General features: G+C 39.0%; 1 protein-coding gene across 2 annotated transcripts in view; it reads right to left on the bottom strand.

Annotated features, from left to right (window-relative positions):
• Nucleotides 1-15,389, bottom strand: part of LOC124712032 — a 157,316-nt gene that overhangs the window by 9,038 nt on the left and 132,889 nt on the right. Inside the window, exons 2-3 of one of the 2 annotated variants that reach the window (XM_047242324.1) lie at nucleotides 11,193-11,273; nucleotides 4,310-4,554 (exon numbers count right to left, since the gene is read on the bottom strand). In XM_047242324.1, coding sequence (XP_047098280.1) covers nucleotides 4,310-4,554; nucleotides 11,193-11,273 — 326 coding nt within the window. The remainder of the gene's footprint in view (nucleotides 1-4,309; nucleotides 4,555-11,192; nucleotides 11,274-15,389) is intronic. The other variant, XM_047242325.1, reaches the window with a different exon arrangement.

Raw genomic sequence — 15,389 nt, 5'->3', positions numbered from 1 at the left:
GAAATACATGGCATGTGTAGTGTTGGAATGGGAGCAGGGAAGGGGTTAGGTGGGAAGGTAAAGAAGGTTTCAGTGGTGAAATACATGGAGGGTTAGGTGGGTGGAAGATAGGGACTAGTGAAGGTGGAGGCCAGGACAGCTATGGGAACTATGGGTATGTTTTAGGGAATGTTCCCATCTGCACAACTCAGGAAAGCTGGTGTTAGTATGAAGGATCCAGATGGTGCAGGCTGTGAGGTAGTCACTGAAGTGAAGCAGATAGTGGTGGGGATGATGTTCAGGTACTGGGTGATCCAGCTGTCTCATGGCCACAGTTTGACAGTGACCATTCATGTCGACAGAAACTTGTTAGTTGTTATACCCACGTAGGAAGAAACACAGTGGATGCAGTTTCTTTTGTAAATAACATGACTGCTTTCACAGGTAGCTCTGCCTGTAATGGGAATGAGGATACCTGTGACAGGATTAAACTAGGTTGCAGTGTAAGGATGTGTAGATGTATGGGACTGGCCTTGCACCTAGGCATATTGCAGGGATATGTGCCATGAACTGAGGAGCTTGGGCAGGGGTGGAGTATGGATGGACTAGGATATAGCATAGGGTCTGTGGGTAATGGAATATGAGTGTGGGAGGGCTGGGGAGGATAGTGGATAGGATCTTCTTCACTTCAGAGCATGATGAGAAGTAGTCAAAACCCTGGAAGTGCTCCAGTCTTGAGTAGTACTAAGACATGATAGGAGAGCTTCTCTGTGGCCAGACAGTAGGTATGTGGGAGGTAGGCAAATGACTAGAGAGACAAGGCAAGGGATCTGTTTCTGAACAAAGTTTGGAGGATAATTTTGGCCTTTGAAGCTTCTGTGAGACTCTTTACATATTTGAAGAGGGACAGCTCATCACTACATATGTGATGATCATCAGTGCCTAGGCCATACTGAGGGGACTTCTTGGTATAGAATGGATGGTAGCTGTTGAAGGAGAGCTATTGTTGTTGATCGGTAGGTTTGAAGTGGATGGAAGTATTGTTGTAGCCACACTTGAGCTGTCTGTCAATGTCAAGGAAGGTGCCTTGTTGCGTTGAGGAGAACCAAGTAAAGTGAATGAGTTACAAGGTTTTGAGGTTTTGAGGGAGGTGGCTAGGATGTCCTCCCCTCAGTGCAGATCACAAAGATGCGAAGATGTCATCAGTGAAAATGAACCAGGTGAGGGGTTTGGGATTTTGGGTGGTTAGGAAGGATTCCTCTAGATGATTCATGATTACATTGGATTAGGAATGTGAGATGTGGGTGCCCAATGATGTACCATGGATTTGTTTGCAAATGATGCATTCAAAGGAGAAGTAAATGTGAATGAGGTTATAATTGGACTTGGTGACCAGGAAGGTGGTTGTATGTTTGGAGTCAGTTGTTCATTGTGAAAGGTAGTGTTTAGTAGATGCAAGACCATAGGCATTGAGGGCACTAGTGCAGACGGAGGTGACACTGACAGTGATGAGCAGGGTGTCAGTTGGTAAATGAACAGGAACTGTGGAGAGTTAGTGGAGGGAATAGTTGGTGTCATTTACGTAGGAGAATGGGTTAAAGTAATAGACTAGAGTTGCTGATCCATAAAACCAGGGTTTTCCTCAGTGGAGGCACAGTAATTGGCCACAGAGAGGAATCCTGGGTGTTTGAATTTATGGACTCCAGGTAGCATATAGAAGATAGGGATGTGGAGAATGGTGTGGGTGAGGGGAGAGATAGATTGAGGAGAGAGGTTCTTTGATAGGCCTAAGGATCTCAGGAGGTATTAACATTGCTGCAACATAATTCCCTCAAATCCCTTACATCTGCAAAAAGAACCACAACCCACCACGTAAAATCTGATCCCGACCTTATAATCCTAACTGCTGACAAAGGCTTCAAGACTGTGGTCATGAATAGCAAGGATTACCTGGTGGAGAGACTCCATTAGCTGTTGGATAAATCCACTTGCAAACCCTGCCACAATGGCCCCATTCCAGATATTCAGCAGGATCTCTAGTCCCTCTACAATCCTTAGGCATATCCCAGGACCTCTCTACTGGGCCTCTCTCTCCCCTCCCCACATTCCAACCACTCCTGAGACTCCTACCTTCAATATGATTCTTAAATTCCATAAACCCAGGCAGCCAGGATGCCCCATAGTGGCTAATTACTGTGTCCCCATTGAAAGGATCTCTGATCTCGTGGACCAACACCTTCAGCTATTTTCTATTACCTTTTCATCCATATTAGAGACACCAACCATTAACTCTACCAACTCAACACAGTCCTGTTCTTTTACCACCTGGCACTCTGCTTGTCACTGTCAATGCCACTTTCCTCTACATTAACATCATCAATGCCCAGGGCATTTCTGCTATTGAACATTAAGTTCCCCAATACACAGCTGACTCCATACATACAACTTCCTTCCTGGTTACCATGACCAACTTTATTGTCTCCCAAATTAGTTCTTGTTTGAAGAAACAAATCCATAGTACAGCAATGAGCAAATGCACAGCACCATTCTACACCAACCTATTCATGGGCCTCTTCAGGATCCACCCTACCCATCCAGAACCCCAAGTGCCTCACATGGTTCAGATACATTGAGGACATTATTGTGATCCTTCAGAACCTCAAAACTTCTCTGCCATTCCCTTCACCTATTCCTCCTTAACCCAATGAGCCACCTTCCTCAATATTCACCTCACTCTCAAGTTTGGTTACATCAGTACCTTCATCCATATCAAATCTACCAACCACCAACAATACCTCCTACCTCCACTTCAAAAGCTGCCACCCATTCCATAGAAGACATTCTAGTCACCTGAAGTCACCACATCTATTGTGGCAAGCAGTCTCTCTCCAAATATGCCAAGGCTCACTAAGACCTTCACAGACCAAAATTGTCCTCCAAACCTCGTTCAGAAACAGACCTGCCTTGCCTTGCCTCTCTAGTCTCCTACCACCTCCCACATACCCACTGTCCAGTCACAAAGGAGCATGCATCAATTCCACCCAGGACAGGAGCAACTGAATCAAATTCTCTGCCAGGATTTCTACAGTCTCTCATTGTGCCATGAAATGAGGAATATCCCTCCCCACCACTCCCACAGTGGTATTCTGGCACCCACTAAATGTATGCAATATCCTTGTCTATCCCTACTCCACCTCTTTCCAAACCCATTGCCTCATAGCTTATATCACTGCAGTAGGTCTAGATGCAAGGCCCATCCCATACATCGTCCTACTATCACCTAGTTCAGTCCTGTCACAGGCACCTCCTACCCAATTATAGGCTACCTCTGAATGCAGCCATGTGATCTACAAACTAAGCTGGAACACTATGCTGCTTTCTATATGGGCATGACAACTAACAAGTTGTCTGTCCGTATTACTGTTCACTGCCAAGCTGTTGCCAATAGTTATCTGGACCACCTAGTTGCTGAACATGATGTCCAATATGATGTTCTTTGCTTCAATGTCTGCCTCTCAGCCTGCACTATCTGGATCCTTCCCACCAACACCAGCTTTTCTGAATTGTGCAGGTGGGAATTTACCCTACAACATACCCATAGTTCCCATAACATGTCTGGCCTCCACCTTCACTCCAGCACTACACAGAACTTCCATTCCGCCAATGCATCTCTCTCTTTTTTGCCTGTCCCCCCCCCCCCCCCCCCCCAACCAACCTCCCCCCAGTGTGAAGCCTCTGGACTGTGCATCTGGCAGCCTTATCATGTCTCCACCATGCTCCTGGAATGCTCTCAAAGGCAGCACACCATCTCCTTCCACTCACCCTACTATCCCTTCCCGTCCCCTTACAATGCCTCCTCCTTGCCCCCACCACTCAGCCATATTGGTGCTCATGTCAGATGCAGTCGCACTCTGCAGTCAGGATGCAGTGGTTGGAAACAGTGGCAAAATCTACGTGAGTTGTTCTTGTGTGAATATGTGTGTGTGTTTCCTATTTCCAAAGATGGACTAATTTGTTGGGCACCTTTTAGTTTAGCAATCTTTTCATTATGCCTGTCTCATACTCAACACATCCTCTGTGCAGTGAGTACCAAGCTATCCTTTTCATAATACTGTTTTTATCCCATGGAGATGGACAGGAATGGGGAGAGGCATATGTAGATATAAGAATTCAAATTTTTAAGATATGAGAAACACCCCACTGCAAAATAATGAGATGAAGAAAGTGGAGAAATGAAAGTAGAAATTGGAATGAATGGATGAATGAAGAAACTAACTGGGCATAAAAGCAAAAATAAATACAGAGAATGAAGGAAAGGTGAAATACTTACCTTCCTTTTTGGGGTGAATGCTGATCTCCAAGATGAGAGCCATTTCCCACCTTGTGTGTCTGTGATTATTTCTTCACCATTTGGAATGTAGAATGTTTGCTGGATAACATGCCTCTTAGAGTTTCCATTGTTCTCAGGTTGTGGGCCAATAGGCTGTGTCTCTGTTTGAGGTCCAAGCTGTATAAGTACCTGGAAATCTGCATGTTCACCAAATCGAAATCCAAAACCGAAACGTGAATCTGTTCCTGAAATCATAATATAGAACATCCAGATGTTATTGTGGTTACTACCTTGTTAATGACCCTTAAGGGAAAAAAATGCAATGTTAAGTCTGTTCATCTCTCTGACAGAACATATTTAAATAATTAGGACCCAAATGATATTTGTGTGTGTGTGTGTGTGTGTGTGTGTGTGTGTGTGTGTGTGTGTGACCAAGATGATCAAATCACTTCTACTCCAAGCTCTGCCAAAAACATGAAGAATTTAATTAATTGCCTCGAATCATCTCTCCCTCAAAATCAATTCCCATAAGATTGATAGTTCCTCAAGTAAACTACTAAAATTCTATTATTCACCTGTATGCGATGTATTCAGTCACCTGTACAATATGGCACTGTCACATGTTTTATACCTGGATGACTGAAATATGCTAGTCTTTGAGGGAGTAAGAGACATATTAATATCTACCAAGTTTCAATGCATACCTCCTTTTTGCGGGCACTGGAAAAAACTAAATACACAAGAACATTAACACTCCTATCCTAAAATAAAATAATTAGAACATGCCATTGTCAGTTCAAAAATCAAGTTATACAAAATGAAATCACAAAATATTGCCATCTGGCATTTTCTGTGACTTATCAAAAGTAGTTGATCATGCAATTTATGATGTTCTCCTAGAAAAGTTCAAATATGGTGCTATGACTTACTGTGCTTGGATTTCATTGTTTCACAAGCAAAACACAGTGTGTCACAGTAAGAAACCCAGAGTGTGTGCACAACGACATAGCAGCTTCAGAATAGGGAATCATCACTATAGGTTGTAAAATATCGACACTTAGGCCAGGATATCAAAATGAAGCGATCTATATCACCTTTTGTTTTGTATCATGTGATATCATTTAAGTTTCATAATTTACAATGCATATTATTTTTTGAAGCGTATGATGCATTTGAGCTAATATAACAACAATAATTTCCTTTCCAGTCAATAATGGATGTGAACATTCCTGTTAGTCATGGGAGTACATAACAGGTGAACATAACATTTCTCAAAGTTCTTCACCATATAACTTCACTTTAAAATAAAGGAGAACAAGTAAGGATGTAATTTTGGATATAAATATATTCCAAAACACTGTAATCTTCCATTGTTTAATTTATGGAAGATGTAGTAAATGTCATACAAAATTATGAAATTAAGTTGTTTGGAATCTAAGTTTATTATTCAATAGTTAAATAGTTACTCTTTGATTATGGAAATGTACATAACTTCACAAAATCTATTTTTATTAAATAAAAAATTATGTAACATCAGTATTTAAACGAAGATATATAGACTTCCTATAGTGTAAAAGCTTAATTATAAAAATAATTATTGTTGCTTGTTTGATTCCTTGATTTTTCTGCACAAGAAAACATATTTCTGTTTAAGTTAAAACTCCTATTAAAAACTATATGTAATGAAAATAATTGAAAATACAAAGGAATTTCTTCAACATTATGGCGTGTAATAGTAAATTATATATAGTTGTAAAAAAATGTGCACCAGACACAGTCTTTCTTCTTGGTTCTATTTACACACTCCTTTGTATGTAGTTCTTTTGTCAAACTACAATGCCTCAAGTTAATGTTGCTGTTGGAAAAAACGTTTTTTCTGTATTATTAAGTAATACATTAGTATTGTTTGTTTAAAATTATAGGGTTTCAATTTATTGTGTTCATCAGTTATGTTGTAGTGTTTGATTTCATAATGGTAACTAAATCTGGATTGATATATGAGACAAGTATGACGAAAACATGGAGTACAATAAATCTTGAGTAAAGGCCTATAACAACTGATGTTCTCATTCATGAAGTTAAAAAACCTGGCCCTCTTGGACAATGAAGCCATTCTACAGACATTAACAACTTAAGAGGGGTATTAAAATAATTTTTGTATCTGTTTTTGTTGTGCCTGTCTGCAACTCAATGTATCATCTCTATACAGAGTAGCAATCTATTCTTTTCATAACTGTAAACTTTCAGAGATGGTGGAAAGAGTAAATATACCACTCTGAGGTAAGAAAACCTAGTCTGCAAATGACTGGGTCAAAAGCATATGTGAAAATCCACTCAAGTTTCACCTCAGTCTCAAGCAGTGCCCAAACTAAGGGCTCCAATTTATGATCTGATCATGATGTACAGATTTCTTGCTGAGTAATCCACAGTGGCTTTAGATAATTTCCATTATTGATGGACTAGTTATGAAACATATAACTTGGTGTCAGAGAGAACAACAATCCTAAGCCTTTGGTATAGTGATAAAGAATTCCATTTATCTGCACAAGTTTCACAACCTGCCACATTTACTACAGTTATTCAAAATGGCATCCTGCAGCATGAATGCAGGCATAGAATTGTCACACAAAGTTCTGTCGTACCTTTCCTAATATCCGTGGTGTGTTTTGAATAGTGTTGAAGGCAGTGAGAATTCTTGCCAGCGGATCCTCTTCAGTCTCAACAGCTCTCTCATACATAAGACTTTTCTGATGCTCCCACAAGAAGAAATCAGGTGGGATGAGATCAAGTGAATGTGCTGGCCATTAAACAGGGTCTTCTCTGCCTGTCTACTTTTCAGGGAATGTTTGATACAGGTGTTCATGAGCCCTAAATCCAGAGTGAGGCATGGGTCTATCAAGTTGGAAACATAACTATTGATGAATAACAAGTGGGATATGTTCCAGAAACATGGGTAATGCATCTCTGATAAACACTGTGTAAACTGGTATATCTAAGCAGGGAGAAAGAAGAAACAGGCATCGTACATGATCAGTGACTATGTCTGCCCACACACTAACTGCCTGTATTAATGGGTCACCACAACTGTAGCATGGGGAGTCTCATCAGTCCAAAAATGACTATTACAACTACATAGCATTCTGTATCTGATGAGACAGACTTCATCAATGGAAAGTACATCTGCAGGTATGTGCTGATCAACAGTAAGACACTGCATGAACCATTGGCTGAACTTGACATGTGGTCTAAAGTCAGCAGGAATTAAAGTATGTACTTTCTGTGGATTGTAGTGGTGTAGCTGTATTTCCTGCAATACTTGCCACACAGTACTCTGCAAAACATTCATTTCAAGTTCTGTTTGCAGGTGCCTCACCCACTTGAGCAAGCACTGCAGCTTCTAAGCCAGGAGTCCACATAGTCATCCTCTTCATTCATTGTAATGTGGTGCCCATTGCCCTGTTTTACTTAATCTCTGGAACAATCTTGGAAACATGGTGTGAGCTACATGCCTTCTACATGGATATTTGGCCCTGTACAACCTTTCTGTTTCTCAGCTGCTTCAGTTTGCTTGCCCATATACAAAAATCATTTCAGTAGGTTCCATCACAATGTACCTCTCCATTTGGTTAGTACTGAATTACGTTCGTACTTCATCTTGTAAACAGAGTTGCCCTGTACTACAGTACAGACACTGTACACCAGTATTGTTCTTGTCACAGTGTGCTGTCTGCATTGGATTAATTATGATCCCAGCCTCTACATCTCAGTGCTGATTGTGATTACCTATCCTATAACCCCAGAAACAAGAGTACTGGCATATGTATTTCACTGTCAGAGATATCAGAATAATTTTTGCTTATAGCTTTCAGCTCAGTCATTTTCAGGCTGGAGTTCCTTACCTCAAACTGACACATTTACCCTTCTCCATCATTCCTGAAAGTTTGTAACATCATCATAGAATCATGTAATTTACATATACTAGATAAAACGCACAAATCCCATATACTTCATAGCAATTTCAGGCTGAAAGAAGTTTTCAGTGTTCAGAAGTTTTCAGTGATGTTGAAGCTTCCCGGTAGAATAGCACTGTGTGCTGGATGAGGACTCAAACCCATAAGCTTGTCTTTTATGGATAATGCTCTTACTGACTAAGCTACCCAGACACAACTCATGTCCTCATTTTGAGGAATATTCTTATGATCTTACTCATTTTGAAAGAAGTCATATTGCCAAATTTGAAGCTTAATTTAAGATTACAGATCTCATTATGATACTTACAGGTTGTTCACAAAGATAATAGGAAAGGCTCCCTAGTTCTGAATCAGCAGAAGTTGGTAAGAGTCAGTCGACTTTTGTCTGATCATGTTTCTTAGTGGCAAAATTACTTGGTTGGTGTGTTGAAGGTAGTGGACATGAGTCCTATCACATGTCAGACATTTTTTTATATTGTAATAGAAATGTATCATGGAACATACAAAATCACCTCAGCTGTATGAAAATCCTTTTTTATTGGACTTTTATTGTGAGTCCAAGAGAAAAGGTTTTTCATACAGCTGAAGCAATTTTTTGTTTTACAATATGTATGATCACCCTGACTACAGAGCCTTTTGTAATAGAAATGACTGCCATCAATTATTTTTATTCCATTAATTGTGCCTGCATCATGCGATATATGGGACCACAACCTACACTACTGTATAGCTGGTTTCAAAAAGTAGATCCTTCCTCTTGGGACCTCTCCTTGTTTCTTGTGACTACACATTCTGCATAATACTGAACTCCACTTTCTGACTTTTTTTTTATTCTCTTTCATTTAGGCTGACATCTACTGGGAAAATCTAGTTGGATAACTTTGACAAGGGTGTCTTCAGACAAAATGGAAGATTGCCCAGGGTGTGGGAACTTTTATCAATACTCAAGGAAAAGATCTGTTGGACTTGGGGCATTACATCTGTGTGGAATATTTTGTTGTCCATGGGATTCAAATGGAAGAGAGCGCAGAATATGGGGACTTGACTGCTGGACCATGGAGACATTATTGACTATCATTGTAGAAATGAAACACATCATGAAAGCAGTCACATATATATTCTATCTGTATGAAACTTGGATAGACAGTAATATGGCAGCGGGCAGTGTTGGGAGAAGGGTGATGATGTCAGCATTGTGGCATGGGAAAGCTGCACTAATAGGCTTGTTATTGGAAGTGTTGGACTGAGGAAGGGATTCATCAGTGAGGCCTACCTAAAGTTGTGGACTAAATCCACAAAAGATGATTACCATGGTCAAATGAATTCTGGAAACCTTAAAAGATTGTTTACAAGTATGCTTCTCCCAAATCTTCCTCTGAAGTCAGTCATTGTGATAGACAAGGCTAGATACCATAAGAGACAGGTGGACAAAACAACCACATGGTATGATATCAAAGTGACAATGTTGGAATAGCTGCAAAGCAGGCATGATGTCTGTATTGAGAGCATGAAGAAGCAAGCTCTGTTCACTTTAATTCAAGAACATAGACCTGCTGAAAAACATATGTGATTGATTAGATGGCAAAAGAGGAAGGCCACATAGTTTTCTGCTTGCCACTCTGTAATTGTGATTTGGATGCAGTAGAACTGGCATGGGCAACAATAATTCAGTTGTTTAAGGTGTGCAGCATTTAAGGGGACTTGTTCAAAGACAATCTGCTTAAGATTGCAAGTGAATGCCTTCTATCAGTAACTGCTTATGACTGGGAAGAGTACAGCTGGAAGGTCCAGCAACTGGGAGAAAATTACTGGAGGCATGGCAGTGTCTTCGAACTTGCAATAGATGAAATGATATTAATACCAGTAATGCTGAACTGGGCAGTAGCAACTTCCTTCATGCATCTCTCATTAATAATTTTTCGGTGTTTTCTAAGAGGATGTGGGCTTACTCAACACATTTCAGTGATAGAATCTTGTAGGATTATTACTGCAGAAGCAGCATTGTATTTATGCTTTGCTTTGATAGTTTACCTATTTGTAATCCTCTAGTGCCATGTAGGGACATGAGTACAAGAAACTTAGTCATGGAGATTTGAGTGTACACACAATTTAGCATTACATAAGTGAATAAATGTTCAAAATTTTATTCACTGTATAGGGCTTATAACTGAAACAGTAACCAGCTGCAATTATGATTTACAAAGGTTTATTTTAATCAAAGAAACCTTTTTAAACCATACTTATGGCTGGTTGTTGTTTCAGTTACAAACCTCACAGTATTACAGCCGTAGTTCTCAAAACGGCAATTTACTCATTCTATTTTTATTGCCGCAGTGTAAGTTTTACTACTGGTTCTTTTCAGTTCTGAACTGTCTATGAAAACTGATGTGGAATTAGTAACCACAAGCACCATCATTCAACATGAATCTACCAATTTCTGTTTCACTAATCTTGTAAGCTTTTATTGTGCCCCTGTCTCAATTTTACTTTTTGTAGACACGCTATATGTATCAGTTGACAGCTGTTTGGTGGAGGCTAATAGATAACTATCAGTGCCACCTCAAGTGCAAATAGTACGTGAATGCAATTTTTCTTTTTGCCAGCGATGATTGATGTTAGCGTAGCTTGTTCCACTAGTTCTGCCCCTCTCCCCTCAGGAGCCTCTATGCAGGGAGTTGGTGGAAAGAGCTTACTTGCTCCACTCCTCACACACCTCTTAGAATTTGCTCTTCTTCTTGTGAACAACTGTACTTGCTAATTTAAAGAAAGCAGCAAGTATGATATATTAACACACTTGCATGAGTATTTAAAATGCAGGCAAAGTACAAAATAAAAGTATGAGAAATCAAGGTATTTTCAAAGAGAAATCCATTTGGATCAATAACTTTAGGCTAAAGTGCATTGATATTTACCTTTTTTCAGTGGAGGAAGGTTGGAATAAATTAGTGACAATATTGACGGTAGCTCCTGGGGAATAATCAGTGCATCGGAACCTGAAACAGAGAGATACTGTTATAAAGCATTATATCACAAGAACTGGAAAAGAAGCTAGAGAGGAAGTTTAAATAACTTTAAATTTCTATGGTTAATGTACCAGCTTAGAAACAATACCCAATGTTTATTGACATCCTGCAAGTGAGACTTCCTTGTTTTGGTTTTATTGCTAAAAAAGTTCTTTAATAACTGTTAAGGTCCATAGTCCTGGTCCAGCTAGCCATGGATACACTGTTATTTCCTCTTCATCTCATCTAACAGGGAAGTGAATGTGTTACATTGCAAATGCACAGGCACTGAGATGAAGCTGTGCACTTTTGATTCACTGGTTAAAGAAAGGAAATAAACACCAAGTAAGACGCTCATAAAAATAAAGTGGTCTTGTTAACATATTCTGTGAAACACAATGCAGAAACTGTTATCAGCACTATTAAAGAACCCTTTTGAGCATTTGTATTATTTGACTCATTGAAGCAATGTCTTTGATCTGACATTCATTTTATTTTATTTTTTTTCCTGTTACCTTCAACAGCTCACAAAATTTCTCAACTCCTAGACTTGTTTTACTTTTTAGTTAGCAGAAAAACAAAGACACATGTAAACATTTTCTGATGATGTCTGTTTCAGCTTTTTCCGTTATATATAAAATGTTAGAAATTTATTTTGTTCTTTATCAGAATTTTATTTTGTTCTTTGTGTAATCTTATAATTTTTTCTTGTACTTATTTGTTTGTGAAGCAGCAAGAGAAATTTATGTTGCATTTAGTCCATCAAGTGATACATATTTATATATTTTGCATATAAAATGGCTATGTATGTTCATGACAGAAGGGCACAATACACAAAGAAAAGAAAAAGTTATAAATATACATACACACATGAGGTGCACACATAATGAGACCAACAGAGGGGGAAAAATAATTCACTTTTCCACAAAACATGACATTAAGGCACAAAATATATTTAAAAAAATAGTAAATACATGACTGTCAGTGTAGTGGACATGACATCATTATATACACACACTTTTCTCCATTCATATTTCAAATCACTGTCTTTAAAATTACTTCATGGGACTTTCTTTCAGTATCAGCTGTAAGCCATAAAGGTGCAATGGTATGTAGATGTATGAGGTGTACAACTTTGCATCCACCCTTTTTTCCCCAACATTTGAAGCATTAATGAAACAAATTGGTTACACACGTATCATTCAAAGTATTTTCCATCACTGGTCGCTACTTTCTCCCATCTTTCAGGAAGTGTACAAATCACGTGTCGAAAAAATTGTTCATCTTTTGAAGCGATCCATGAATCGATCCAATTTGTGACTTCTTCATAAGATTGGAAGTCTTGGTCAGCCAGGCCATGCACCATTGATCCAAATAAGTGATAGTCAGAGGGAGCAATGTCTGGAGAATATGGCAGGTGGGGTAAGGCTTCCCATTTTAATGTTTCCAAGTACGTTTCAACCTTTTTTGCAACGTGGGGTTGAGCATTGTCATGCTGCAATATCACTTTATCATGCCTCTTGCTGTATTGCAGCAATTTGTCTTTTAATGCTTTGCTCAAATGCATTAATTGCATTCAATAATGAACACCTGTGATTGTTTCACTTGGTTTAAACACCTCACAGTACACAACATCTAGCTTTTCCCACCAAATCTTGGAGCTGTGAATATCCGGTTTGACCATCAACATGGAAGCCTGGCTGGGATACCCCAATGATTTTTTGAGTTTAGGGTTATTGTAATGAACCCATTTTTTGTCCCTGTCGCAATGCAATGCACAAACTGATCATAAATACACAAATGCCATTCAACGTCTCTTGATTTCAGCTCACATGGGACCCAAGTTCCTTCTTTCTGAATCATGCCCATAGCCTTGAGATGGTTTGAAATGGCTTGCTGTGTCACTCCCACTAATTGTGCCAATTCTTCTTGAGTCTGACATTTTCAATCAAGAACAACTTTATGATGCAGACACAAATCAACTAAAGTTTGAATGAGGTTATGTTGACTGAGTCCAAGCTAACTGCCTGACATCTGTGATCTGTTTCTTACAACTGCTTCTCACTGTTGTCGCCACCTATTGGCAAATGGTGGAAGCAAAGTTGTACACCTTGTATCAGTGAGGAACAATTCTCTTCTTCATGTATGTTCTGAGTAGCAGATCAACATGAGTGTGGTATGGGGGTTATGCAGGTAAATGGTTAAAAATATCAAGTTTTAGGGTTCAGTCCTCAGTGATTACTGTTTTTTTGTTTCACATCAGATGATGATGTGTATATATGTGAACAACATGAAGTTGGACCATGATACTGTCATCATGGGATCATTGGTATAGATGATACTGTCATCATGTGATCATTGGTATGGATGACGTTTGCAAAAGACACCAGTTTGTGTCTCCATGCAAAAAAATACAATAAATAAATAAAAATAAATAAATAAATAAATGTGTTAAATGTTACAGGCTTCCAGTTAGCCTCTTACTTCTATAGAGAAAATATGGAGAAAGGAGGGGTTGTAATATTTGTCAGAAACTGTTTTGATTTCAAGAATATTGATATAAATAAATTTTGCTCAGAGCAGCACTTAGAAGCTTGTGCAGCACAAGTAGTATTTCATAATGAGTCATTTATAATAGTAGGTATATACAGATCACCTTCAGGAAATTTTAACCTCTTCATGAAAAGGCTGGAAGCTCGGTTGTCCCATCTCATGGTAAAAAACAAGGAATTAGTGGTTGCTGGTGATCTGAATGTGGATTTACTGAACAGCTATGTTAGTGAACAATTATTGCAACCAGTAACACTATCATTCAATTTAGTTCCTACTATGAACTTTGCATCTAGGATATGTAAAAGCTCTGAGACTGCTATTGATAATATCTTTGTGGACAAATCTAGGGGAAAAAGTCATGTAACAAAACGAGTAGCAAATGAGCTATCTGGTCATTACATGCAGCATCCTGTGTTAAGGGTTGAAACTTGTCAGGATATAAAATCTATTAAATCTTAGCACAGGAAGGTAATAAATAAGTTGAGAATTGAGAAATTCAAGAATTTGCTCAAAGACATGAACTGGATAGATGTTTACAATACTTCTGACTCAAATGGAAAATACAAAGCATTCATTAATAAAGTTACCTGCAGAGTTCTGAGAAACTGGTGTCTGGGGCAAGAATCCAAATGGCATGTGCGGTGAAACAGGTGCTGAGGTCAGAATTGTCAGGATACTGTGTGTTGCCAGTATACACACGGGCAAGATCCTGTTGCAGAGCATGCTCTACAATATGACAATTGTGACCTCAGAACTTGTTTCACCACATGCCCCATCTGAATTCTTGCCCCAGACACCAGTTTCTCAGAACTTCACAGGTGGGAACTAGTGCTACAACATGTCCTTGTTTCTTGCCACCCACCTGGCCTTAATTTACATTAATTTCTTCTGTATCAGCATTTCTTTGCAGTAACTACATTTTTCTTCACTCCATTTTAGTTCCATACATGTTTCATTCTCTTATACAACTATTTTTCGCTGTCACCCCCCCTGTACAATGTACATAGCTTTTCACTCTTATTACCCTGTCTCCCATCTTTAAACTCCCAGGTTTTCAAATCTCATTCGATACAGTCCCCAGCAGTCAGTCTTTCCATCTCATCCCATGTGGTAAGTCTCCCCTGACCCATGGTTCTGGGTGACTTCCCTGAAATCTACCCCTTGTCTTAGACATCTCCAGTCATTTTCCTTCACCCCTCTTCCTCCCCCTTGAACCCTTCTGCCTGAAGAAAGAGCCATTGGCTCTGAAAGCTTGCCTATTTCCAACCTTCTTTTGCTTGGTGAGTAGATTTCTTGTCCATCCAATTATATTATTCTGTCAAAAATGGATTTTTTTCGTTCAAATAATTAATTTGTATGTTGTAGTAACACATCATTATCAAAGATCTCAATATATTTATCAATGTCAGTTTCAACTACCTTAAACGTTTAAGTTTTGGTTACTGTAAGGCTGCTTCCACTTGCTACAATTAAACTTCTTAAATACATAATTGTTTTATTTCTTTTTATCATCAGTGTGTATGTGATGCACATGCTATAGTTATGTGAAATAAG

This window comes from Schistocerca piceifrons, chromosome 8 (assembly GCF_021461385.2).
Source record: "Schistocerca piceifrons isolate TAMUIC-IGC-003096 chromosome 8, iqSchPice1.1, whole genome shotgun sequence".
Taxonomy (NCBI): Eukaryota; Metazoa; Arthropoda; class Insecta; order Orthoptera; family Acrididae; genus Schistocerca; species Schistocerca piceifrons.
Note: the sequence above shows the minus strand (reverse complement) of the source record. Positions and strands in the feature narration are given on the sequence as shown.